Source organism: Heteronotia binoei, chromosome 6 (assembly GCF_032191835.1).
Source record: "Heteronotia binoei isolate CCM8104 ecotype False Entrance Well chromosome 6, APGP_CSIRO_Hbin_v1, whole genome shotgun sequence".
In the NCBI taxonomy this organism is placed as follows: Eukaryota; Metazoa; Chordata; class Lepidosauria; order Squamata; family Gekkonidae; genus Heteronotia; species Heteronotia binoei.
Window position 1 is genome coordinate 62,088,895 of NC_083228.1, and position 26,955 is coordinate 62,115,849.

Genomic DNA, 26,955 nt, shown 5'->3' on the forward strand with positions numbered 1-26,955 from the left:
AATGATTTTTGTACTCACAGTTGACACTGGTCTCCCTTGATTCCTTTAGTTGTACAGAAGCATTTTCCTGTTTGCATGTGACAAATATTTGCATGTCCACTGCAGGTGCAAGCTATAAAATCAAAGAGAAAATGTGCTTAATTATTATTCTTGCAGTATTTTGGATATCAGTACTATCAGCTAACTTTGGTCATTTACTTAATAAATACTTCTTTCAAGTTTCCTATAAATGTTGGCTGTGATAATAAATGAATAAGGAAGGGGATTTTAATGACTGTTTCCAAATGTAAGAGTAGAAATCTAAGAATGATAAATTTATACTAGTAAACCGCTAAACTTGTTTGGATTGCAGAATGGATTAAAAATCTGAATGACATATTAATGAAATTAGAAGCAGCAGGGCTAGAGAATGGACTGCATTATTCTCTTTGGATCAAAAATAAAGAACAAGACAAAAACCACATAATCAGGGACAGCTTACTTCAGACTTGGGGGTTGTTAAAAAAGGATCAGCCCCACGATATCTCCTATAATGTTACATTTACATGCATATCATAATAAACATGAGAGAAGAAATAATGATTTCTTAACCTACTATGATACAATAAATGTCAAAAGTAAAATTAAATCCTGGCAAAAGATTAAAGAAGAAGGAAAGAGGATACAATGGCTAGTTTACCTTCAGTCAATCTCCAGACTTAAGAAAGATATTTTTATAGAAAGAGAAAGAATAAGAGATTTGACTGAGTTTGAAAAAATAATTACACAACATAAAGACCACCTACTAGGATGGTTTTACAAATTACTACTCCAATATGCAATGGAGACCTAACAGGTTAAAGTATGCATGATAAATTGAATGCAGAATGTTGACAAAGATATTCCTCTCACAGTGGGAAAATCTATGGATGAAAGACATTAAATTTAAGCCTGTCAGGCCTTCAGAGAAAATTGGTTATGTTTATGTTATGTTTATTTGATTTATATTCCGCCCTCCCCACTGAAGCAGGCTCAGGGCGGCTCACAGTTTATAGTAGAATAACAATACAACATTTGAATTAAAACATTAAAACAATTTGGTGCTAATATCATTACAATGTAACAATGGCATTCAGTGGTCTTAAACATCGAGATCTAGTACCTCGGCGGTAGTTGTCATTTAATTAAATGCTAGCTGAAATAGCATTTTCTTGCAAGCCTTGCAGAACTGGAAGTTGGTTCCACCAATGAGGGGCGGCGATTGAGAAAGCTCTTTCTCAAGTTGTTTTCAGTCTTGCCTCCCTCAGCCTGGGGATTGATAGTAAGCTTTGTGTTCCTGACCTAAATACCCTCTGGAGAACATGTGGAGAGAGACAGTCCCTAAGGTAAGCAGGTCCTTGGCTATATAGGGCTTTAAAGGTAATAACCCGCACCTTGTAGAGAATCCGGTATACCACTGTCAGCCAGTGCAGCATTCACAGCCCAGGCTGTATGTGCTCCCACATGGAGAGTCCCAATAGCAGCCTGGCTGTCGCATTCTGCACCAGCTGCAGTTTCCAGATTCGAGACAAGGGCAACCCCATGTAGAGAGCACTACAGTAGTCCAATCTCAACGTGACCATAGCATGGTACAAGATGTTTTTTTGATGGTATTTTACTCCAAAGGATATACACAAAATGGATAACAATTATAAAGGACTTTGTTGGAAATGTAAAGTAGAAGGCATGTTCTACACATGTGATGGTCCTGCAAAAAACCCTATGGAAATATTGGATTGAAATTCATGCAGAGATTTAGACAACTCTTAGATGCCTGTCTCTTGTTGATGAAATTAGATGGGGGTATGTGAAGAGAGCAAGCAAACACACACACAGAGCTCTTATGGTTTTTTCTGTGTGCTACACGATAGTGATCTGTTTGGAAGCTACAATGCCTTTTAAAATTTAAGGGTGCCTCTCTTCCTATATTTCATTCTGTATATAGTAGGCTAAGGGCTATTTTAAGTTTTAGATTTGGAAACATGTTTTCTTTCTGGCATTAGGGCTGTTTGTTTTCTGCCAGCTGCTGGTTAATATTTGGGCGGGGGGGGGGGGTTAACATTAGGATAGGCAATAAGCAACTTTAGCTTGACATATATGTAAATGAAGAGTTATATGAAAATAGTCTGTGCCCTATTTTGTGCCCTCAGAGTTCTTGTTTCACATTCACAGTAGAGGAGCTTTTCCGTTATAGAGTGTCACAAGATAGCTAGAAACTATTTTAATAGCTATTTTTGCCATTTTGAATTTGAAGTAAAGTATAAAAACAGCACGTTTGTTCTCTTTTTTTAAAAAAGTGGCATATTTTAACTGAATAAAGTATATTTTTAGGAACTCAGCTCACATTCATACTCCATGCAAACATTTTAGTGAAATTATAGGTAGATTTGTGTAAACATGAAGAGTTTTCGTGAGCTCCTCAAACTGTGGTGTGATTTAGTGAGTCTTGCTGTACCTATTCTGTTGTGTACTTGGCTTTTCCCCCTTCTGTGCTTATAAACATTAATTCATACCTAAAGGCACTAAAATCCCCTCCTTTCTTCTTACTTGAATAATTCAAAAAAATATTTGAAATGTTGTAATCCCCTTGTATTATTATATTTAGTTTTTATTCTTGGTTTGGCTCTTTAAAGTACCAGTGGTGGTAGTTGAGTAGAATTGGCTGTCTTCCAGGCCAGATGATAAACCGGAGGTGTGATGTTTCATGTTATAATTGCTCATGGATGCTGAATCATTGTTCAGGATAAAAATGTGTTGCCAATGAGCTTAGCATAACCAGGGTTCCTAACTGAGGATATCACCTGCTTCAAACCCCATTCTTTAATGTCTGGGTTGTGTAGAGTGTGATAATAAAATCTTCCATTTCTTCCAATCTTCCAATTATGCTTGTCACAGCCTTGATCTTGGCTCCACCCCTAATGTCTCCTGGCTCCACCCCCAAAGCCTCCTGGCTCCACCCCCAAAGTCCCCAGATATTTCTTGAATTGGACTTGGCAACCCTAATTGTCTTCCATTGTTTGACTATTATAATTTTGGCCGCCATTAGTAACAAGGCTGCTAAGTCCTTTTTTTGTGGTGTAAGCTTCAGCTTTGGCCAATAATTCAAGAGAATTGCCTCTGGGATACAAGATATTTCACAATTTAACATATTATTTATTAGTGTTATTATTGTGTTCCAGAAAGCATTGATTCCAGGGCAAAGCCACCAACAATGGAGAAAAGAGCCTTGTTGTTTACAACTTTTCCAACAGTCATGTGAGGGTTTCATTCTAAAGAGAAACATTTTCCTAGGTGTTAAGCACCCCTAGGAGAAGAGCTTGAAATTTTGGAGTCTTATGTTCAATGAATATGTTGTGAAGAGTGAAGAGGACCAGATTGTTTTCCATTGGTCCTGAGTAAGATTGATGCCACAATCCTTATGCCAAGCTTTCTGTTGTGCAGTAATTTTGTTCCAGTTTTTTTGGTTTAGTAAGTTGTATATAATGGAAATCTGTCCTCTGGATTGCTTGGGGGTTTTATATATTAACATTTCAAATGGGGTTAATGGTCTATCTATAATATCTACAATCTTGGGATTATGTAGAACATAATGAAGCTGTTGGTACTGAAATCAAGGGATATTAAAATTATATTTACCTTCCAATTGCATTTTAGTTAACATTTTCTTATTCTCTATTATGTCTTTCAACCTCTGCAAACCGACCTCCCTCCATTTTACAAAAGCATTATGCTGCCTACCCGAGCTGAACCAGTATTGCCCCAGGAAACATGAGATAGGTGAGGTAAGTGGAGTTAGGATTTTTCTATATTTAGCCCAAATTTGCAATGTCAGGATTAGGTAGGGATTACAAAATATGTAGAAACATCTGTCCTTAGGTTGGTTCCATATAGCTTCGCACAGAATATCTCCATTCAGACAGAATGATTCAAGATATACCCATGCTTTATTTATACTTTGAGATGCATAGTTGATTATGCTTTTTAGATTAGCCGCCAATAATATACTTCATGGTTTGGGAGACCTAAGCCTCCCATCTTAATTGGTCTGGTCATTAGAGAATATTGTATCCTGGGCTTTTTCTGGAACCATAGAAACTTTCAAAATGCGGCCTTCCATGCGAGGAAGTCTTTAGAAGGGATAAAGTACGGTATGTTCTGAAACAGATTTATTTTATTTAGCGAAAATAAAAGTTTTCAGCATATCTATTCTTTCCAGTAATGTGAAATTACGTTTACTCCATTGATTTAAGGTATATTTTATAGAGTCCTCCAGGGGTTTAAAATTGGAGCTGTAAAGCTCTTGTAGATTTAAAGGTATATTTATTCCCAAGTGCTGTAATGATTTTTGTACCCAATTAAATGGGAAAGTCTGCAAGAGCTCTAATTTGGTTGGGGCTCTAAGGTACAGTATATTGAGTATAGTTCCGATTTTGAGTAATTTATTGTAAATTCTGAAATGGTACTGAACTTTTGGATTTGTGCCAAAAGGGCAGTTGCCAACTATACAGGATTTGTTAAATAAAAAATCGCATCATCTGCAAAAAGACTCGTTTTGTATTCTTCCTTCCCCACTCGTAACTCAGTAATAGTGTTGTCTTGCCAAATAGCATGGGCCAAAGGTTCTATTGACAAGGCAAACAGGATGGGCAAAAGAGGGCAGCCCTGTCTTGTCCCTCTCTTAAGGTGAATTTCTGCTGATCTATAATTATTAATTGAGATCTGTGCCTGCGGTGCTTCGTAAACTGATGAGATTGAAGTTTAAGAATTTGGGGCCAAAGCCCGTATGTTGTAGGACCGTTAGTAAGTATGAGACCTCTACCTTATCAAATGCCTTTTCAGCGTCTATAGCAAGGATTGATTCACTTTACTGTTGCTTACCATAATGAATTAAGTTTAAGATTTTCCTTATATTGTCCGTGATGGTCCTAGTTTGCATCTATTTGGAAGACAGAGGACTGCCCAATGAAAAAATCCTGGTGTGATAAATTAGCTGAATATGATGCAATGGCAAAACTAATGAACCTAGTAAATAAAAGACCAATTGAAGAATTTCAGCAGAAATGGACAACATTGCACATATTATGATTAAGGTTAATAATTATAAGCCTGTATAATCTGATAAAAAATAGGGGTACTTCCTGAAATAATTATATAGAGAGGGCAAAATTATACTTATTATTAATGTAAAATGCTTATTTATTTAACAGTTAGATATAAATGTTATACATAATAATACCGAAGTAAGCAACATGCACGGTACATCTTAAGAAAAAAGAATTATATATATATATATATATATATATATATATATATATATTACTTTGCAATTCTTATTTTAATCTGTTTATAATTTGCCATGCTTCGGTATATTTTATTGCTTCGTACTTTAAAAAAAAAATAGAATATTGGCAATCCGAGAAATTATTGTTACGAAATTAAGAAGATAAGATACCAGACTTTTGTGATATGTAACAGATATCAGAATTGTGTCCTAAACAAAGACAAAATGTAATAGTGGTTGATGAGTAATGATTTTCTGATTACAATACCCTCTTTTTTCCCCTGAATCCCATCACAGCAGAAGCAGCAACAACAATAACTTTCTTACAAAAATGATAAATGTATTACCAAATTGGACATGAGGAAAACAGAGATTATCAGAATGGTATACATAAGAGCCCTACTGGAGTCCATCTGGAGCCCAGCATCCTGTCTCACACAGACAAAATGTCTTCAGCCTGGAAACTTTTCTGAAAGCAGTGGGGCCATTCATCCATATAAATAACTTTCCTTTTGGGTAGCTATGGATTTTGAGAAAGACAAGATGTACCAAGGTGCCAGAAAATTTGTTTCATCTAAGTATTTCAAGATATCAGATACATATCTCTAAGGGGGAAAAAAGATGTGAGTAAATTTCAGAAGCCTTGTGTGAACAACGGAGACCTCATCACACTGGTAAACAATGTCCTCACTGAATGGTCTAAGGATCTGTTTTTTGAATAATTATAGTTTTGTGACTTATCTAAATATTGCATTTAACCAACGATACAACAGATAACCTATAGGTCTCTTTACATCATGCAATTTTATGGAAAAACTGACAATAATTTCTTTATGGAGTATGCTGCTCCATCACTGACAAACTTTATTTGTATGGAAATCTTCAGGGTTTGGCCAGAAAAGGCAATGACTGAGAGCATGTATCTGATGAAAAGAACTGTCTCCTTGTAATGTAATATTAGTATTATTATTAGATTTCATTGCATTATGCATGATTTGAAAATCCACCAGCAGCATGCACTTCATTTCTTCCTAATAAAGTATGCATCCACATATCTGTATATTGAGTTGAAATATCAATCATAACCTGAAAGAAGTATGATGACTGATGATGAAGCAATCTTTTAAAATATGTACTGAATTTCTATGTAAGATACAGTGGAAGCAGAGAATGACAGGCACCAACCAAATATCACTAGCTTTTTGGTGCTCATATATCCCTTTCTGGAATAGTAAAATCAAGGTATTTGTTATGTCTTTAGAAACTCTACAGGGAGGTTTCCATCACTAAAGTACATGCCATCTTTATGGTCAGCATAACAGATCATCACTGGTACATGACCAGTGATAATCTGTTATGTGGGACATAAGCACATTCCTCATGCTTGGTTGCAAGGAGGAAATTGCCATGGAGGGCTGTTCATTTAAGTAAAAGAAAGAGAAAGTGAGCTCTTTGCCCTGTGAAGCCTCTGCCTTGGCCTTCCATCTCTAACCTCACATTCATCCTTACTAAATATGTCTCTTCCATTCCTCCCCATGTCCAGCTTCTTTTAAATCTTTACTTCTTCCCTTTCTTCCCCCATCCCTACTGTCAGAAGTTAGAATGTAACTTCCTTGATGCCTTAGTTGACTTCTGATATTACTCTATAAAGTGTTATTTGAATTGATGCTGCTGTGATAATAATAGCAGCAGATGCATTTGTGCTCTCAAGAAAGATAAGGAATTGCACATTGTGCACTATTCAGTTTTCTTTTCTGTTACATAGTCAACTCTCAAAATATGACTGGATATATAATGGACTGAATCCATACTACTGTGTGATGACAGCACTATTGTGTGATGACTTTGACATTCTGCTCTTTTTTCAGCAGGCCCTGGCACTTTTCTTCACCATCATGGAGCCGTTGAGGGATAGGCACTGTCACTAACTGGGAAACAATGAACTGAACCAAACCAGGAAGTTTGTTCATGAACCAAACCAGTTCTTGGCCCCACTACCCCTGTTGAAAGGAACTGTAATCCCTTTAAATAGGTTTTGAAGAAAGCCCAAAAAACAGCTGACTGATCGGGAGCAGCCAGCTCCCCATTGCTCAGCTATTTGGGGCTGTCTTGTACACTCCCTTTAATATTTCAAGGTCCTGAACAAGATAGCTTGCACAACACAGTGCCTCCCCACTGCTCAGCTGTTTTTCAGGCTATCTTGTGCAGTCTCTTTAAAGTTTTAAGGGACTGCACAAGATGGCTTGCAGAAGACAGCGCCTCCCCCCCACTGAGCTGATTTTCAGGCTGTCTTGTGCTGTCTGTTTAAAGGGACTACACAAGATAGCCTAAAACAGGGGAGCACATTGCTCTCCACTGCTCAGCTGTTTTTAGAGCTTTTGTGGGGAACAGAAACCAGGGATTTAGACTTGGGGTCCCTTTAAAAACCAGCTTTCTGCTCTATCCATGAACCACCGTGAACTGTAGAAACAATTTGTGGAAGTTCGTGATAGTAGACAATCACAAATTTCTGTTCACAAACCATGAACAGGGCAAAATTTGTGATGAATTTTGATTTGTGGTTCAGTTTGTGCCCATCCCTAGAACACTGTGGGATATGATGAATGGGGCTGTGGTGGGAAGGAGAGAAATCAGAAGAAATTCACTCCCACACTTCTGTAAGTTCTAACTTTAGTTTCCCAAGAGTTCACACACAAATCGCAGAGGGCAGAGATTCTTCTGGCAACTCCTCCTTTCCACTGCTGCCCTCTGACCATATTCCCCATTGTTTAAGATGGCTGTAGGGGCACAGGAGGCTGCAGAAAGAAGGGGAAGGCAGGGGGCCTTCCACAGCCTTGAAGTAGTATGCATATGCCCTCATATAACTACATACAATTAAAACAGCAGTGCTTAAGGAAGAAACATTGGCTGCTTTCAAACATATTGAATAATGCCCTTTCAATGTAATTTAGCAATAATCTGCAACGGAATATTTCTGTTTCATACAGGAAAATCCAGTTGCAAGCAATTGCTAATGTGCATTGAAAGTGTTTTTTTGTTTGCTTGCTTGTTTTAGGAAGAAGCATGCATGCATTGGAGTAGGCACCTCCTTAGAAGAGACATTCCCTTTAGTATGAGAGCGAATTAAAAACATGCTACTTTGTTTGTTATAACTGCTTGCCAAATTAATTTTTAAAATTTGATGCTTAAACAACAAAATGCATCTTTTAAATACATCTAATAAATTAACTAACTAAATGCTGCAGCTCTAATAATGATTTCGGTCAAAAGCAACATAGGGTAAAAGTGAAAAAATAGATGCATTTCAACCAAATATTGTACAATTTTTTGAAACACCAGCGTGAACTCATCTGGCTACATTAAATTTCTATATCAACTGTTTGTAATAAGGATGGATGAACTCACTTAAGCCAAACAATGAAAAACACCTTCAAGTTAAGAAGTGGTATGGAAGAAAGCACAGAAGAGGAAGAGGACAGAAGGATGGGGGAGGACTAAAAGGGTATTTAGAGAGCTGTGAGAAGGGCTAGTCCTGCCACTAGGCAAACCAGGTGATTGCCTAGGGCACCAGCCTTCTGGAGGGGTGCCATATTGGGCACCCCCCCATGTGACTTATGACGTTATCAGTGCAGGGGGCACCAGAAGTTAGCCTTTCCTAGGGTGCCAGACAGTCTAGGGCTGGCCCTGGCTGGGAGAAGATTAAACAAGACATATAGTCAACTGAGAAGCTTTAGTCAATACTGCAAGGATAATCTATTGCATGTAAATTATGACAAAACTAAGATTATGGTATTTGCTCGTAGACCTAAATACTATAACTGGTGGTTGGATGAGAAACCAATCGAACAGGTTCCCTTGTTTAAATACTTAGGTGTCATCTTCCACCAGTCATGTTCTTGGGCTGCTCATATAGATCATGCTAAGCATAATATTGAAAAAGCTTCAGTGGGACTACTGCAATTCTATAGAAGAAGAGGTGGTTGTCTTATACGCCCAACTGTCGAAATTTACCAAAGGAATTTATTACCACAGCTGCTCTACGGAGCTCCAGTATGGGCCTCTGGAAATCTCCACTCACTAGAAGTTTCCCAGAATAAATTTACACATAGGCTTCTAGCAGTTCCCCCCTCTACACCTTCGCCAATGACTAGACTGGAGCTATCCCTCCCTCATGTTAGAATTTTAGTCCTTAAATTGGCTATTAACTTCTGACTGAAAATTATTTTCCATATGGCATTGGAACTGCTAATTTTGGCATATGGGAAAATGAAGGATAGATCGTGGCATAGTTTTATTTTAGAAATAGTGGCTAAGCTTGGGTTTTCAGTTGATTCCCTAGGCTCCCTTGGGTTTGATATGGCTAAATCTTTGGTTAAGCAAACGTTGATAGATCAATCTATCCAAGCCGACAGGGGAATTATAGGTGAACTGAAAACTTCTGTGATCTATAGCCAGCTGCCCTTGTTGCCTCCGTTACCTCTTCCATATTTTGTAAATTTGACAAATTTTAAGCACCGGAAAGCCTTCACGAGGGCTCGCTTTGATTTACTGCCATTACTGGCAAATGAAGGCAGATTTAGGCAGATTCCTTTTCAGGAAAGAGTCTGCACTTGTGACTTAACATCCATTGAGGACCTCTACCATCCCCTGTTTTACTGTCCTGATTTTATCATTGAACGGAATAGGTTTCTGGATCATATTTTGTCTTCTCTTTTTGGTATGTCAAATCAGGAGAAGCTAGTCTTCTTGCTGTCTGACAGAGATAGACACATTACCCTCCAAGTTGCAAGATTTATGACTGGTATTATGGAAAAGAAAATGACGACTGTACCTCGTTAATTGTTCATTTTGGGTAGTATTTTTTTTCCTTTTTCTCTGATGTTTTAAATTTTATATCTGGTTTTTAAAACTGGGTTTTAATGTATCTAATTGTATTAAGGCATGAGGTATTCTGTTTTTTTTCCCCCTTGTACCTCTGTTTTATTGTTGAATTTGGTTGTTTGATGCTTTGGCAGTATGTGCTAATGCAATAAATTGATTGCCTGACTGACATATAGTCAAAATTATAAGATTAACTATTCAGAGGCATAGGGTCCTAAGTGTAAGGACTAGGTAAAGAGATGAAGAAGTAGGTAGATAGTTGGAGAAAGGGCTGGGAAAACTGCATAACTGAGCATGATAACTTAGCTGCAAGAACACAGAAGAAGAAATTAGACAAAAAAAAATGCTAGGTGGAGGATATGGCAAATGAATACCACAATGGAGCAGTCATGACACTAGAGACAAAACAGAGCAAGGGAATTAAAACTGAAGTGAATTTAGGGGTTCACTGAGCCTTCAAATCCTACTGACATCAGTACAATAACAATAACTACACATCTGATTATGTCATTGTGAAGGCAATTTGGTTTTTAACATCTACCATTTTATAAATTTCTCAGTTCTTACAACTGTAGTAACAGATGCCTCTCTAATTCATAGTAATACTAATTGGACAACTATGGGGACATTCCTTCTCAAAGCACACTAGTATGAGACTACTCACATCTAAACAATGGGCTCTTCCTTATTTTTATTTCCATTGCTTGTGTGTCCTTATTGCTTTTCCACGTGTTTTGCTCCCTCTAGTGGCCAATTTGGTATTACATCACTGCCTATGTTCATATAGCCAATACTGAGGAAACTGTACTGGTTTCCAATTGGTTTCTGGATCAAATTCAAGGCGCTGGTCTTAACTTTAAAGCTTAAACAGTCTGGGAATCATATCTGAAGGACCACCTCCCCTGATATAATCCTCCACATTGCCTGCACTCGTTATGCAGTCTTTTGGTGGCGCTCAACCCTCAAGAGGTTCACCTCTCCTCTACCAGGATGAGGGCTCCTCTGTGGTGGGCCTGTCCTGGTGGAACACTTTATCATAAGACATCTATGCTCTGTGGGACCTTGTTAGCTTCCACAGGGCTTGCAAAACAGAGTTAGTCATTGCATAAGTCTTGTGATTCCTGTATTGTTTCCACTGGATCATTTTACTGTTTTGTTAGATGCAGCTGGGTTCAATAGGAGAATACAGTTGGTATTTTTATTGAATTTCTATATTAATGATTTTGTTCAGGTTATGAATTCCGAGGACCTTTTTTTCCCCTCACTGGTTGTCCAGAAAATCCTGTTCTGTTTATGCAGATGACATGGCAATTATATCATTCACCCAGGTAGGACTCAGAAGGATGTTAGTTAAGCTGGCTGATTACTGTGACAGAGAATAACTGAAAATTAATTACAGTAAAATAAAAATTGTAGTTTTGGGGCTCTTCCAAGACACAGCTGGTCCATTAATGGTCATAAAATAGATCAATGCTCCTTTTTTAAATATCTTGGTATAGTTTTTCACAGGGCTTTTTTTGTAGAAAAAAAGCCCAGCAGGAACTCATTAGTATGCGAGGCCACACCTCTGGTATCACTATCATTTGCATACTAGGCCACACCTCTGACACCACCGTCATTTGCATACTAGGTCACAACTCTGACATCGCCATCATTTCCATACTAGGCCATACCTCTGACGTCACCATCATTTGCATACTAGGCCGCACCACTGTCATCGCCAAAAGCAAATAATGTCTTTTTTGGGCTGTCGTAACAATTCTGGTCATCACACCTCAAAAAAGAAATAAAGCAAACAGACAGCAGAAAAGACTGAATGAATGAATGAAAGGGGAGAGAAAGTTGGAAAAAGAGAAGGAGAGAGAGAGGGAGGGGTAGTGGGAAATAAGGCAAATGGGGAAAAATAAATATTGACAGAAAGAAAGAGAGAGTGGAAAATAAAGCAAATAGACAGAGAAAAAGAAAGACTAACTGAAAGAAAAAAATGAATGCATGAAAGGGGGGAGAAAGAACACTATCAAAAAGAAAGAAATAATGAATGAATGAAAGGGACTGACAGAAAAAAAAATAAATGAATGAAAGGGGGAGAGAGTTGGAAAGAAAGCAAGAAGGAATGAATGAAAGGGATTGACAGAAAGAAAAAATGAATGAATGAAAGAGAGGAGAGAGTTGGAAAGAAAGAAAGACTGACAAAAAGAAAAAATAATGAATGAATGAAAGGGAGGGAGGGAGGGGGAGACAAACAAATAGAGAAAAAAAGAAAGAAAGAGAAATGAAATAGGAAGAAAGGAAAGAGGAGGGAAGGAGTGAATGAAAGGAGGGAAAAAAGCAAGAAAGAAATAGAAAAGAAAGGAAAGAATGAAGAGACTGAACGAAAGGGGATGCAAGCAACTCACCTGTAAAAGTGCTGACTTCCACAAAGCCCCGGCTCTGCAGTTTGGCCCCTCGAGTCCCGCCGGACAGTGTGATGTCGGGAGGCCCCTCCCCGAGCCCCGCTGGATAGCATGACATCGGGAGAGCCCCACCAGACAGCACGGCAGGCCTCCCCTAGCCCCGCCAGACACCTGGATGTCGGGAGGTCCCCGCGCAAGCGGGGTTGGCTTCCCTGGGCCCCACCAGGCAGTGGGGGAAGTTGATGAGGCCGAGCCGGAACGCTGCTTGGACCAGCCAGAACGCTACCTGGGCCAGCAAGAATGGCGTTCCGGTGCATTCCGGCTCAAAAAAAAGCCCTGGTTTTTCAGAGGTCCCAGACTTGGCAAGCCCATCTTAATGCCACTCTTTTAACTGTATGACATACTATGGGAGTTATTTTAAAATTTTTCTTTTCAAAGGGTGGTCAGTTAATACCTCCAGTCCTAAAGGTCTTCCAGAGAAAGGTGGTGTCACAGCTTCTGTATGGAGTAGAAATCTGGGAATGGTATGAGAAAATACTCATCCAGCTAGAAGTTATCCAAAATACCTTTTTAGCAAAATTTTGGACCTTCCCCAAGGCACCCCTGCTCCACATCTGAGAATAGTAGTCGGTTTGCCCTCAATCACCTCTAGAGCCCACTTGATACTATTAGAATACTATAAGGATCTTAGTAGAATTCCAGACCACCACCTAGTAAAACACAGTTTTCAGTACTTCACAGTTTTCAGTACTTCAGTGTGGTCCAAATTACTTTCTCCCATTTTACAAATGTACTCTTTACCTTCTTTAAAGTTGGTAATAGGCTGCGACTCAAGTAAACTGCGGGACCGGATTTTTGAAAAGGACGCCCTTGGTGACATCAATCTGATCCTTCAGTCTAAATTCTCTGTCTGGTATCCCCAGTTCAAGAAAAATAAATCCTTTTCCCGCTATCTAGCTGACCTCTCAAATGCCCCTCTAAGAAAAGCATTTACCCAAGCCCGTTTTCAAACCTTGCCATCCTTGTACCTTCGGGGTAGATTTCAAAAAATACCCATAGACCAGTGTCTTTGTTCCTGTGGTACCAATCAGATAGAAGATATTGCTCATTGTATTCTATCCTTTCCATTCTATGGGCCCATTCGAAATAAAATGCTGAATCAATTTCTCACAAAGTTTAAATCATAAGAGGAATGTATTAAATTTTTATTGGCTGATGCTATTTCAGATTTACCCTTAAGGTAGCTAGTTTCGTCTTTTTAACAATAAAAATAAGGAAGAAGATAACTACAGTCACCCATACAAGAATTTTGGCCAAGTTATAATCTCATTCTGTCACGTTATTTTATTATTTATGTTTTAAATCATGTTCATAGTTCTGTATTTTACTATGTATTTTTTATGTTTTAATTTTTATGGCTAGAAGTAAACTGTATACTTTGCGGGGTTTGCTGGGTTGTTATGGCCTATGGCTACAACAATAAAATACTTCGACTTTGTCAGTTGCTTTGAAATTGACCTATATATTTATTATCATTATTGCTTTTAAGAAGGTTTATTGAAATGCATACTGCTTTGATGTAAGCCACCCCGAGCCTTGCTTATCAAGAAAGTTGTGGAGTATAAGTTTGATAAATAAATAAAGATGTCATATAGTGGTATAATACTGAATCAACCACAGGAGGGAGAAAAACTCATGTGGAAAGGGGGTGGAAATGAAGCAATAGCAACATACAACCAATGAAAGTGAAAATGTGGAAGAGTCCAATGAGCAGTTTTATGCTTCCCAGTTTGAATCTCAGAAGTATAGCTCTACAGCACAGTACTATGCTGCTCATCCACTGCAAATCTCAACAGACTATTGTAGGAAACTGCTAGTTCAATTCTTCATTTTCATGTCACATGGAAGTGTTTAGTGTGGCAAATTGGGGCTTGGCATGCACTCTCCCATCCTAAATTCATTCCCACTTTAGGATATTATAAACTGCTAAGGCCTGAATTCGCTTCACAATTGGAAAAGTCAGGGGGAGAAAAATTAAAATTCTAGTAAGCACTTCCTTCTGGTCCTAATTAATCCTCCCACTAAGAACCTTTAGCTTCAGAATGCTCAGAGCCAGTCACCATCAGTAGAACAAGTCCATCCTGCTAGCTCACCAATGCCCAGCTGTGCTGGGGTGTCAGCAGGGGTCTCACAGGCAGAGTCTTCTTTTCCCTGATGTGTTCTTGGGGATGGATTCAAAGACAGAAGAGCTATTAGCACTGCCAAAACCACAGCAGTCGCTAAAACTGTTCGCAGAAGAGGAATATGAGAGTAGTGGGGTAGTGGGGTAGTGGGGAAACATCCAACCCCAGCTCCTTGGATCTGCTTCTGCCTCAAGTCCACCCCTCCATCAGTCCTCCAAGCCCAGTACCAAACTGCAGTGGTTATGCCTCCCACCTGCCCCAATTTTGAATCCAGCCCAAGGTTTGAGAATATTCTGCACCCTCCCTAATGACCCATGTGGCAAAATACTGGGTGTGCAACATCCAGATGTGGAAGGGCTTGAACCCTCACCACTTATCATCCTCCACCATCCAAAGGCATTTGCATAGGGTGCATCCAAATCTGTTGCCTCCAGAGCAAAGTGTGGCACCCAGCAGGAGGAAGAAGAGGTTTGCTTTGTCTCAGCAGGGAGAAAGGGGTAGCGGGAGTCCCCTCCAAGCAAAAAAACCCAAAAAACCCCTCACATTGAGGGTGCTGTGGGTAGGAGTGGAACCTCCAGGAAGGCCACCCTCCAGGAGGTCATTCCTACAGGGACACTGGCACTGCCAAGCAAAGGGACTAGGGAGAAGGCCCAGAAGGCAGTCATTCACCTCAACAGTGAGATGGTTGCCATGGATGGCCAATTTTTGTCCATAGAGGGGGATGTGTTTTTTTACAGGCTGCTGTGCTACATTGCTCCATGATATTTCAATCCCTCATGGAGGACCCTGAGCCAGCAAGTCTTGCCGTCCATGTGCTGCTCTGCAGTGGAGAGGCTCAAGGCCTAGCTCTCCAGAGTGCAAAGGTGGACCGTGCACTTCACAGAAGACCTCTGGAACAGCCAGCAACATGGCTACTTCTCCCTCACCACCCACTGGTGGCAACCAGAGGACCTCTAGACTACTGGGGCAAGACTAGGGCCCTGGGAGAAGGGGACAGGTGCTGCCAGACCAACCTCATTTCCTTCTTTGTTTGGCTGATGAGCTTACTGGATTCGAGGGAATGCTCTTGATGTTGTTTACCTGAATTTCAATAAAGCTTTTGACAGGGTTTCCCATGGTGTTCTGATAGGTAAACTAGAGGACTGTGGACTAGACTCTAGGATAGTTAGGTGAATAGGGAACTGTTTCGAGAACCACACTCAAAGAGTAGTTGGTGGCCAGTGGGGTGCCACACGGCTAAGTTCTGGGCCCTGTGCTTTTCTGGATGAGGGTGTGCAGATGACACCAAATTAGGAGGGGCAGCGATCACACTAGAAGATAGAGCTGGAAAAGTGGGTGGAAGTGAACAAGATGCAATTTAACAAGGATAAGTGCCAAGTTCTATATCTGGATAACAAAAATGACCAACACACATACTGGATGGAGGGATACATTTCTAAGTAGCAGTGAACAAGATTTGGGGGTTAAATATGAGCTGCCATTGTGATGCAGTGACAAAAAAGGCTACTGCCATCTTAGGGTGTATCAAATGCCATCCAAAAAACAAGATGTCATAGTCCCACTGCACACTGCATTGGTCAGGCCGCACCTGGAGTATTATGTGCAGTTTTGTGAGCCTCACTTCAAGAAGGATGTGAACAGAATGGAATGGGGGCAGACGAGAGTGACGAGAATGCCAGGAGACTTGCCCTGTGAGGAAAGGCTGAGGGACTTGGGAATGTTCAGTCTGAAGAATAAGAGGTTGAAGGGGGACCTGATCGCTCTCATTAAATATTTGAAGGGCTGTCACTTAGAGGAGGGCAGGGAGCTATTCCTGTTGGCAGCAGAAGCGAGGACACACAATAATGGGTTTAAATTAAGGATGGGAAGGTAGCAGCCTGACTCCTCTAACAACAAAACCCTCTTCATCAATGCAACTTCTACAGTGCCTTCAAGAAGAAACCAACTAATTAGCATTAATAGTTAATTAATCTTTAATAGCTTTTATAATTGTAATATTCCACTACAACCAAGAATATGAACAAAAGCTGATGATTTCTAGACATACATGTATCTTTTATATAGTCAATCAATAGTTCAGAACGCAACCATATGAAACATCACCAACAATGGGCAAACTCCCTTTAGCTTGATTTAGCTTGAATCTGGTTGGTGGTTACAGGTTATCTTCAAAGAATGCATGAAAAAGGTTATTTTCATTTTTTTAATTGGTTCATTGTACTTTATACATGCATGTTCTTGCAATATCACTTGCGAATTGTAATTCCATGCAACAGCCATAGTGGATAGACAGTCAAATCCAACACACACATACACACAAATAAAAATACTAAGGAGGAAAAGCGAGGTTTAGATCTGCACAGGGGCAACAACTACATAAAATGTTTGTAAAACATAATCAAGAGAACTGACTCCAACAGAGAAGTTACCAAACAAAAAGTTGTTTTGTTCAGCAAGTCTAGACATGAAGTTCACAACAATCAATGAGAGTTAAGAGTAAGGTTATTAACTGAATTCTGCATATGTTTACAAGCCAGCTGTCTCTGCTGGTTTGTAGACACAAGTTTCACCAAGAGCAAGAAATTTTACATTTAAAAAAACATTGTTGCTCTGCACTGCAATGATTCATAGGGTGCTGAACTCTTGATTGTGCATGCACAGGATCTCATTTTACAGTCCAACAATAACAAAACCTTTGGAAGAAACAGCAGATAAATTGGGCTATAGTAAGCCTGGACAAATTTATATCCCAGACTAACTTAAAATAAGTTTTGGCAACATCACTAAGAAGAACTTGAGGACCTAGTCCACCAGACAGATTGTGCACTCCCCAACATTCCAACCCACCTTCACTCATTAATCAAATCAGGATTTAAAGGACATAAATGGGAAATCCTAACTTTGGAATTCCCTTCTCCTGGAGGTATGTAGGGTTGCCAGCTCCAGCTTGGGAAATACCTGGAAGTTTGGGGGTGGATTCAAGGGAGGGGGGATTTGAGGAAGGGGGGGAAGGGATCTCAGCTGGGTATAATGCTATAGAGTGCACCCTGCAAATATTGTTTAATTAGGGTAAATGGGTGAGGGACACGAGGCTGGAAATTGGTGGGATTAGTCTAACGTGAGGCTGGAAATTCTTGGGAGACCCATTGTTCCTAAACTATGAGTCTCCCTATGGTGTGCAGGGGATAATCACCTAACCAGTTGCTCTTTCTCACACTTCCAAACTATTATGTCCAGGTGTGTCTCTGGCTGGCAGCCATTTTGTGTCATTTGGAGCCAGGCAGTATATTGCACTTATAATATTTGAAGTGATAGTTTAGGAAGGATGGTTATGATTTTTAGCTATAAACTGCCCCTAAGTGAGAGGAGAGGTCTAACTGCTGACAATGTAGGGTGGGGTTCCACACCTTCAAAAACAAAAAAGCCTCATTTTCTATAAAGCAGGGGTGGCCAATGGTAGCTCTCCAGATGTTTTTTGCCTACAACTCCCATCAGCCCCAGCCATTGGCCATGCTGGCTGGGGCTGATGGGAGTTGTAGGCAAAAAATATCTGAAGAGCTACCATTGGCAACCCCTGCTATAAAGCAGCTAGTCTGTTTCTGAGGCAAGGTGCTGGAAAAATGTGATAAGCATTCTGCAGGGCTTGCTTAATGAAAGAAAAGGCAAATGAAATTGAAAAAATAAGCAAAAAATGGGAGAATTATTATAAGGGAGTCATTATTAAACCCTCACGAGTACAGTATGCTGGAGCAAAAGGATGTACAGTTTGGAATCCTTAACAACAGCTATGGCCTTTTAACCCAGGGCCCTCATTATTTACTTGCCAACTACTAATTAGAAGAGTATCATTAGGAGTATACAGAGAAGAAGAAAGAAAAAGAGGACTAAGTTTTTACACACTCTTTCTCCACCTTAAGGAGTTTCAAAGTGGTATACAATCACTTCCTTTTCCTCTGAAGTCAATATACTAAGAAGAGTGCATCTGCTTAGGATCATATAACAAACTTTCTGGGCAGGATGATATCCTCTTTTGTTTCTTTGGATGAGCAGCTTTACCTAGGGTTGCCAACTTTGGGTTGGGTAATTCCTGGATATTTGAGGGTGAATGCTTGGAAGAGCAGGATTTAGTAAGGAGAAGGTCCTCAGCAGCATATAATTCTATAGAGTCCCCCTTCAAAGCAGCCATTATCTCCAGGGAAACTGATCTCTGTAGCCTGGAGATCAGCTGTAATTCTGGGCAATATCTAGGCCATACCTGGAGGCCAGCAACTCTAGATATGTTCCAGCCAGTTATAGAAAGTTAGAGTTTCAAATGACATAAACTGCAAATTAAAAAGCTCATATTTACAAGGTAAATCTAACACTAAATGATATCAACCCCTTTTAGATGTAATCAATATAAATATTCTTGTAGAAGCAGCAATGGCATGTTTTTATAGCACATTTAGTGAGAAACATGTTGCACTTCATTATGTTTGCAAGTCTGTGTTTATTTTTTCCACTTGTCTGCCCTTGACAAATGTTCAAAAAATAACGAGCTTTTAATATAAGCAATGTGTACTGTTTAATTTACCACAACCTAAAGCTTAAATGCTTGATTTTACAGCAAATGATTACAAGAAATCAGACAGCTAAAGAAGCTCAAATAGCAAAATAGCTATTGGAAGTGACAGTAAACTACTAAATATACCAAATGCTTTTGGTTATAAGAGAAATCTGATGGTTATTTTATTCTATTTTTGTCCCAAAAACACATACTAATAGGATCTACTTACATGCAAGTGCATTTTAAGAACACTATGTTGAATTTGAACTCTCAGAGTAGTAAATGTGGACCTTGTTCTAGCACAAAAAAATAACAACCAAGATTTAAACTAGAGTTGGTCTGAGTATACATGCGCAACATCAGGTCTGGAATTTAAAATGAGGACCCAGATTCAAGGTTAAGGCAACACAGCCATTAGCTGATGATACACACACACACACACACACAGCAGGTAAATTCCAGAAAGTCTTAGATTACCTCCACTGTTTAATTCTTCTGGAAGCAGTTCAGATGTTATATCTCAAGGATAACAGCAAGAACCTAAGAGTCCCAGAGCTGAACAGAGTAAGGACTTTTACAAAAGTTCTCTCTTTCGGTAAGGACAAAGATGTGCACAACAACCTCCAGATAATTTGATGTGTAACAATCTGTTGCAAAGGTTCAGTACGATTCTTTGTAAAACACCCATACAGAAAAAGTTGATAGTAGCAAATAACATTGCAGTAGATGTTCCTTCTCCAGATCCTGTGTGGGGATTTTTTTTTAAATGGAACTTTAAAGGAAATAGTTGCTGCAGAAGTTCAACTTTTGTTCATTACCGTTGTGTGTTTAACTGTTCTAATAAGCCACTTTTAATGGAATCATTCAGAATTAAGTAACACCCTTTCCCCCCCCTTCCACCCAATAATAATCTCCTTGCTTTCTTCAGTCCCAATCCATTATGTAACAAAGTTCTTCCTTTCTCACCTATGAAAAGCCCAACTCTGTTAATGCTCACATCTTCCAAAGCTGCTGTGCAGTTCTGTCTAGTCATTATTGTCATTTCATTTAAGCTCCTACAGCTGTGTTTCTTCACTATACCTCTCAAGTTATACATATTTACTAGTTTTTCTGTGTGCTGCATGCAACAGATAGGTTCATGTGTATTAAAGTTCAAATTACAACTGGTCTTTAAAGTTTCTACCAACATCTTAGACTTAGAATTCAGATATCACAATAAAACTTCTGCTATTAAAGCAAAACAAAAATTCTGTCATAACGCTTGTAATTTCTTCCTCCTCCCCCTGTGGGCAGAGAGTGACTTCCTGTATGGGACATCTTCAAACTCCAATGTGCTGTGACATCGAAACACAGGTGTCCAACAGTACAACTCTGTGTATAAAATTGAAGGCCAATGCTGCCACCTGCCTATAGAACTAGTTGTGTTGCTCTTTAGAGCCAACTGGCTTTAATTTAAAATTGACATCTGTTGCTCACGTGCATTTTACTTCCTCTAAAAATACTGCCTCTGATGAAAACACAAAAACGGTTTTTGATCTGGTTTTGAAGTGCATTGTACTGTATTTTGTTTTAGTTTCAGGAACAGCTGTCTCTGGATATCTTATGAAAAAATAAATAAATTAAACCACTTGTTGAGAAGTAAAGGCCTATTGCAAAGAGCTGCTTTGAATACTATTAAGTATAACCCTAATTAAATTGTATCACAATTTATGTTACAATTTGTATGTTACATTATAAAAACTATAGCCCTCACAGTCACTTTATGCAAACTATTAACCAAATCATAAATGTCTGAAAGCAATACCTATAAAACTGTATCTATAGGAATATAAAACTGAGAGCCAGTTTGGTGTAGTGGTTAAGTGCATGGACTCTTATCTGGGAGAACCGGGTTTGATTCCCCACTCCTCCACTTGCACCTGATGGAATGGCTTTGGGTTAGCCATAGCTCTCGTAGGAGTTGTCCTTGAAAGGGCAGCTTCTGGGAGAGCTCTCTCAGCCCCACCCACCTCACAGGGTGTCTGTTGTGGGAGAAGGAGATAAAGGAGATTGTAAGCCATTCTGAGATTCTGATTCAGAGAGAAGGGCAGGATATAAATCTGCAGTCTTCTTCTATCTGAATAGGCAGTTAGCAACCTTGAATTTCTATGAACACAGAGAAACCATCCAACTCAGGGAATGGCTGAAAGGCATCTGATGCAGTCATTTTACTGAAGCTAAGCCTGTCTGGGTGCCTTCAGTGCCTGATAGAAGACTTCCTAGGAAAACAAATGTAGAAACACACACATTCTTCCACACTGGCAGAAAAAAAGCATGATATGCATTCAATAAGTAAATGAATAAATACTTTGTTCGCTATCATGGTCTTATTTTCTTTTCTTGTCCATTTACAACATACAAGCAAGAGAGCCATAAGAAACTCATGGGAGGAGATGAAAGCCCATGCCCCACTGGTCACTGCTTCCTTTCCATGCCATTTTGTCCTCTTCCTCTACCCTCATCACCACCACCATCTTCTTCTCATTCCATTGTCACTCCTCCTCTCTGCTGCCTTCTACCTCCCACTACTGCCACCTCCTCTCCTCATCTTGCTCCCTTCCCTAGTCTCTCCTGCTACCATTTCCTTCCCTAGGGTCTCCTGCTACCATTTCCTCCTTCTCCCCACTTCAGCCACTCATTACTCTTTTTATAAAGTTCCCAACTGTATGGGCTTACCACACTACCCCATAATGAGAAGCATGAACTTAAGTTATCTTGTTTTGCATTTTTTTTTCAAATTGCAATGGTTATTAATAAAAGTACACATCTTCCTTTTCCAGTTTACATTAAAAACAAAACTTTTTTTCACTTTTTAGTTTTTTCTATTGGTGTGTGTCCCCCCCATTGTATGATTTTTTTTTTAATCTGCATGCTGGGAACCAGTTTCAGAATAAGAGATACTGATGGTACAATAAAACCCATGGAAAACAGAACTGTAAGCAGAGTATTTCCAAGTTCAGATTAAGAATGTCAAGGCACATGGCGAACATGTTCAGTAGGTGAACATATTGTTTTTGACAGCTACTACTCATGAGCCAAGCCTTGGATATTCTCACTTCACCCCTTTCTAGGGTTGCCAGGTCCTTCCTGCCAATTGGCAGGGGATGGGGTAGGACTTACTAGGAGAAAGAGACAGGACCAGTCCACATCACCAGCATTGTATAGGAAGGGGCATCAACCAGCCAGTGACTTCCAGGTGATGCTCTGGTATTTGGGCAAAAGTCACTGGTGTGATGATATCACTTCCTGTGCGACATTGGCACTATGGCCTAGGTCTTCTACTTTCTACTGGTAAGTCCCCCTGCCAGCCTGTTCTCCTGCCTGGCTGGAGAACAGGGCCTGATGGTAGGGGATCCCCAACTCCACTGGGGGGGTGGAGCTGGCAACCCTACCCCTGTCCAACTTCAGTAGTATACTGATTTGCTCTGCAGCTGTGCAGTAGATGTGCTGGTGCAGTTGCATTTTGTTCTGGCTTGCAGCTACTTTGTACTACACAGTAAATGAAACAGATTCTCCCAGAGGTCATGGATGGTTGAGTCAGGTAGTAAAATGATCTGTCGGGGGAAACCATAGCTCGTATAAGTCTGTGGAAAAGTGTGCATGTGCAAAGTAATACTGGCAACACTGACTTAGATGGACACAAATGGCAAAAAAAGAAGACGTAAAGAGTAAAACAAAACAAAACAGGAGAAAGTTGCCATCTAGGGTTATCTATCCAGTTCCTCTGTGTAAGGTTCTTGTAACACATCTAGATATACGGTAACTTTAATGCCAAAGGCATTATCACAGGATCTAAGAACATCAGCTATAGACCATCTTTTCTGCCATCTCAGGATCATCCACATGCTTATACTCCAGTGTAATATATACCATCATGAATTAGCTGCGCCTTCTACTTTCTATATTGGACTAACACATCAGATCCTACACAAAAGAATCAATGAACCAATTTCTGACATTCAAAGTCACAGTGTTCAAAACCAGGGGGCGAGTATTTTAATCTTCAGGGGCATTCTGTTGCTGATCTAAAAGTCAGTTTTCTCCTACAAAAGGACTTTAAAGGGACAACTCAATACAAAATTGTTGAATTAGGATTCATCAAGAAGTTTAATACTATCTTCACCCTCCACCCAGGTCTTAACAAGGACTTTCAACTTTTCACTTACAATATGTGCTAATGTTTATGTAAGGCCATTCAATAAAATTGTCCAATGCTCTGGAGTTGGCTTAACATCTCTTTAAATAAGCCTCCAGAAGGTGTCATTTCTCTCTGCCTTAGATAGATTATATATGCTGTGGCTGAGAGGCTAAGAGAAAACAAGCTGAAACCAAAAAAAGAGATAACAGACATGATGCCAGTGGGCCAGGTTGATGTTCTGGAGGGAACTATATTGTCAGCCCTTGATGGAATGAATCTATACATCTATCAAGTGTGGCATGCATAGCAGCATACATGGCTCTCCCATGTCTATTTTATCTTCACAACCATCCTGTGAGACTGAAAGAAACAGTGACTGACCTAAAACAGAAATTCTACCCACTGTGCTTCAATGGCTCCCTCAAATTTGGAGTTCTGTCAGACTCAGCTTTACCATTAGAAAAACAAGTAAATATAGATGTTAAATATGTTACTTTAATTGTAATTTAAGACAAAAGTTACATCCCTCTTATCTCAGCTGATCTGGTCAAACTGATCCATGGCACTGTAACCTCAAGACTGGACTACTGTAATACACGCTGCATGGTGCTGCCTTTGAAGATAACTCTGAAATTTAAGTGGATTCAAAAGGCAGCCGCCTGACTGCTATCATGCCCTGGTAGACCTTACTTACATTAGACCTATGGAAAGAGCTTTAGAGAAGGGGTGTCAAGCATGCAGCCTGGGGACCGAATCAGGCCCCCAGAGGGCTCCTATCAAGCCCTTGAGCAACTGGCTGTCATCTAGGCTGTCATCTTGTTGCCAAGTCCAATTCAAGAAGTATCTGGGGACTTTGGGGGTGGAGCCAGGAGACTTTGGGGATGGAATCATGAGCAAGGTTGGAACAAGTACAACAACTCCAAAGAGAGTTCTGACCATCACATTGAAAGGGACTACACACCTTTTCAATGCCTTCCCTCCATTAGAAATAATGAAGGATAGGGGCACCTTCTTTGGGGGCTCATAGAATTGGCCCCCCTGGTCCAATCCTTTTGAAACTTGGAGGGTGTTTTGAGGAAAGACATCAGATGCTATGTTGCAAATATGGTGCCTCTACCTCAAAGAACATCACCCCAGAGTCCCAGATACCCATGGATCAATTCACCATTATTCCCTAGGGGAATCATTCGCCATAGGGAATAATAGAGTGCTCTGTAGACATTTCCTCCCCCCGCTGCTTTCTAAAGTGGAGGGAGGGCCTCCAACCCGGGGAATATCCTGCACCCTCCCTCTCTCTCAGACACACACACATTTACTGGGTCTGGTACCTCCACAACTTTACTAGCTCTGAAAACAAAATTAAAAAAAACGGAGGGTCTGTGCTCTGACGAAACTGCTGCTGACCTTTCCCCATGAAGTGTTTCCTGCTCAACTTCAAAGGCACACATTTTAAAAACGGACCTGTTTGCAGGTTTCTAAGCTGCCGGAGCTCTAGAGGTACATGGTGACTGGGGGGGGGGGGCTTTCCCCCACCAACCAGCTGGCTGGGGGCGGGGGAAGCCTGTAAAACTGGGGGATCCCCCGCTGGGAACCTGGGGATTGGGAAGCCTCCTGTCATCTGCTTCCTTCCCCTTAACTCTTGCTTCCTTCTGCATTACAGCTTGCTTTGCATGGCTTGCTCAATCACATAGGAGCTACAGAGCAAAACCTCTATTTTCTCCATTGGCTGAGGCCCCTCCCTTGGGGAGGAAGGGGGGAAGTCAGAGCTTGTTTTTCCAGGCTCTCTCAATTGCACAGCAGAGCTACTGAGCCAAGCCTCTCTTCCTTCCCCCTCCTGGTCCCCTGGGGAAGGAAGGAAGAACGGAAAGAGCCAAAACTTCCTTTGCCCAGTTTCCTGGATCCCATAGGACAGATACAAAGGAAGCACTTTTAATACCAACAAGTGCTAACATTTTAAGCATGTTTTAAGGGTTTTTTAAAAAAAATATTTAATTTTGTTTGTCTGTGTCCTTTATAAAGTTGATATCTCTGCTATCTAAATTTAAATAAGTATACACATGGCCTGGCCTGACATGGCCTGGTCCAACCTTACATGGCCTGCCCCAACAAGATCTCATTTATATCCAATCTGGCAAGGCTTGGCTTTGGGGTGCATATGCAGACCAACTACGCACCGCCCCCCCCCCACAAGGGCACCCCTATACCCTCACCGCGGTGGTGCAATGCACCACTGCACTCCAAACAACCCCACCACCACTGTTGCACTTACAGGAGCGATGTGATCATCCTGCTTCCGTGCTTCAGAGCTTCCTGCTGCTCGCTATTGAAAACCACCCCCAAAACACGGAAGCAGGAGGATCACACCACTCCTCCGCGCTCCGCAACCCCCCACCCCGCAGCGCTTGCAGTAGCGATGCGATCCTCCTGTTTCTGCATTTCGGCGGTCGTTCTCTTAGTAGCAAGCATCAGGAAGGGACTTTGAAGCCCCTTTCTGCTGCTCACTGCTAAAAGAACTCCTGCTGAAGTGGGAAACCAGGAAGATCGCGTCGCTCCTGTAAGCACTGCGGAAGGTGGCCTCTGGGAAGCACACGGGAAGGAGGGGAAGGACCGGGTGGAGGAGGATGATGGGCGAGGGGGGGGAGGAGCGGGCGGGAAGCTACTGGGGGTGGGAAGGGTTGATTAGTGGCAGCAGCGGCCAGGAAGGAGGGAAGTGCGGTGGAAGGTAAGGGAGTGTGCTGGTGGTGGCGGCCGCGGCAGCAGTGGCGGTGGGAGGAGGCAAACTACATGATTGTCTTGGGCACCGGGAGGGGGGAGCCCAATTTGGTGCCCCTGGCCTTCTCGGTGCCCTAGGCAACCGCCTAGTTTTCCTAGTGGAAGAGCCGGCCCTGGATCCAGCCCTCATAACAAATGAGTTTGACACCCCTGCTTTAGAGTGCCTGTGTATATGCTTACAGATTCTATTTAAGAAATAGGTTCTTAAAAGCCATTCATAACATGAGCCACAAATACCTAAAGAATCATTGATTCTGGAGTGAGCCCTTATATCTCCCATCTTCATAACAGTTCCTCTCCTGCACAGTTGTTAAAACAGTTGCTGTGCCTTCAACCTTTTATCATTTGGCATAGCCCTTCTGAGTTGATAAAGAAAGGAAGCCACTTACACTCTTTTTTTAAAAGGTTATGTAAGCAAAATAACTCAGCAGAATTTTTGAAGGCAGCTGAGCTGCTGAGTTGTTTTAATGTTTTTGTGTATTTGATTGTTGCTTTTGCTTTTTTTGTGTGAGTAGACACTTAAGGGAGAAAGGTAGTAGTGAGGGATAAAGTCAGAGACTTACTCGAGAGGGCGACCACTTTAAATTTCTTTCCGGTCACCTTCCCTCAGTGCCTCAGTCACACTCACAGAAATCCTGTCAGATCTCTCAAAAATTGGCACCAGATGGTTTTAAAGTCAAAAACCACAAAACTATTTATTAGGT

The 26,955-nt window shown here is 40.7% G+C and overlaps 1 protein-coding gene across 1 annotated transcript in view; it reads right to left on the reverse strand.

Moving 5' to 3' along the window:
- Window positions 1-26,955, reverse strand: part of ATRNL1 (attractin like 1) — a 1,015,273-nt gene that overhangs the window by 700,056 nt on the left and 288,262 nt on the right. The window contains exon 20 of the mRNA XM_060241568.1: window positions 19-112. Within this exon, the coding sequence (XP_060097551.1) occupies window positions 19-112 (94 nt within the window). The remainder of the gene's footprint in view (window positions 1-18; window positions 113-26,955) is intronic.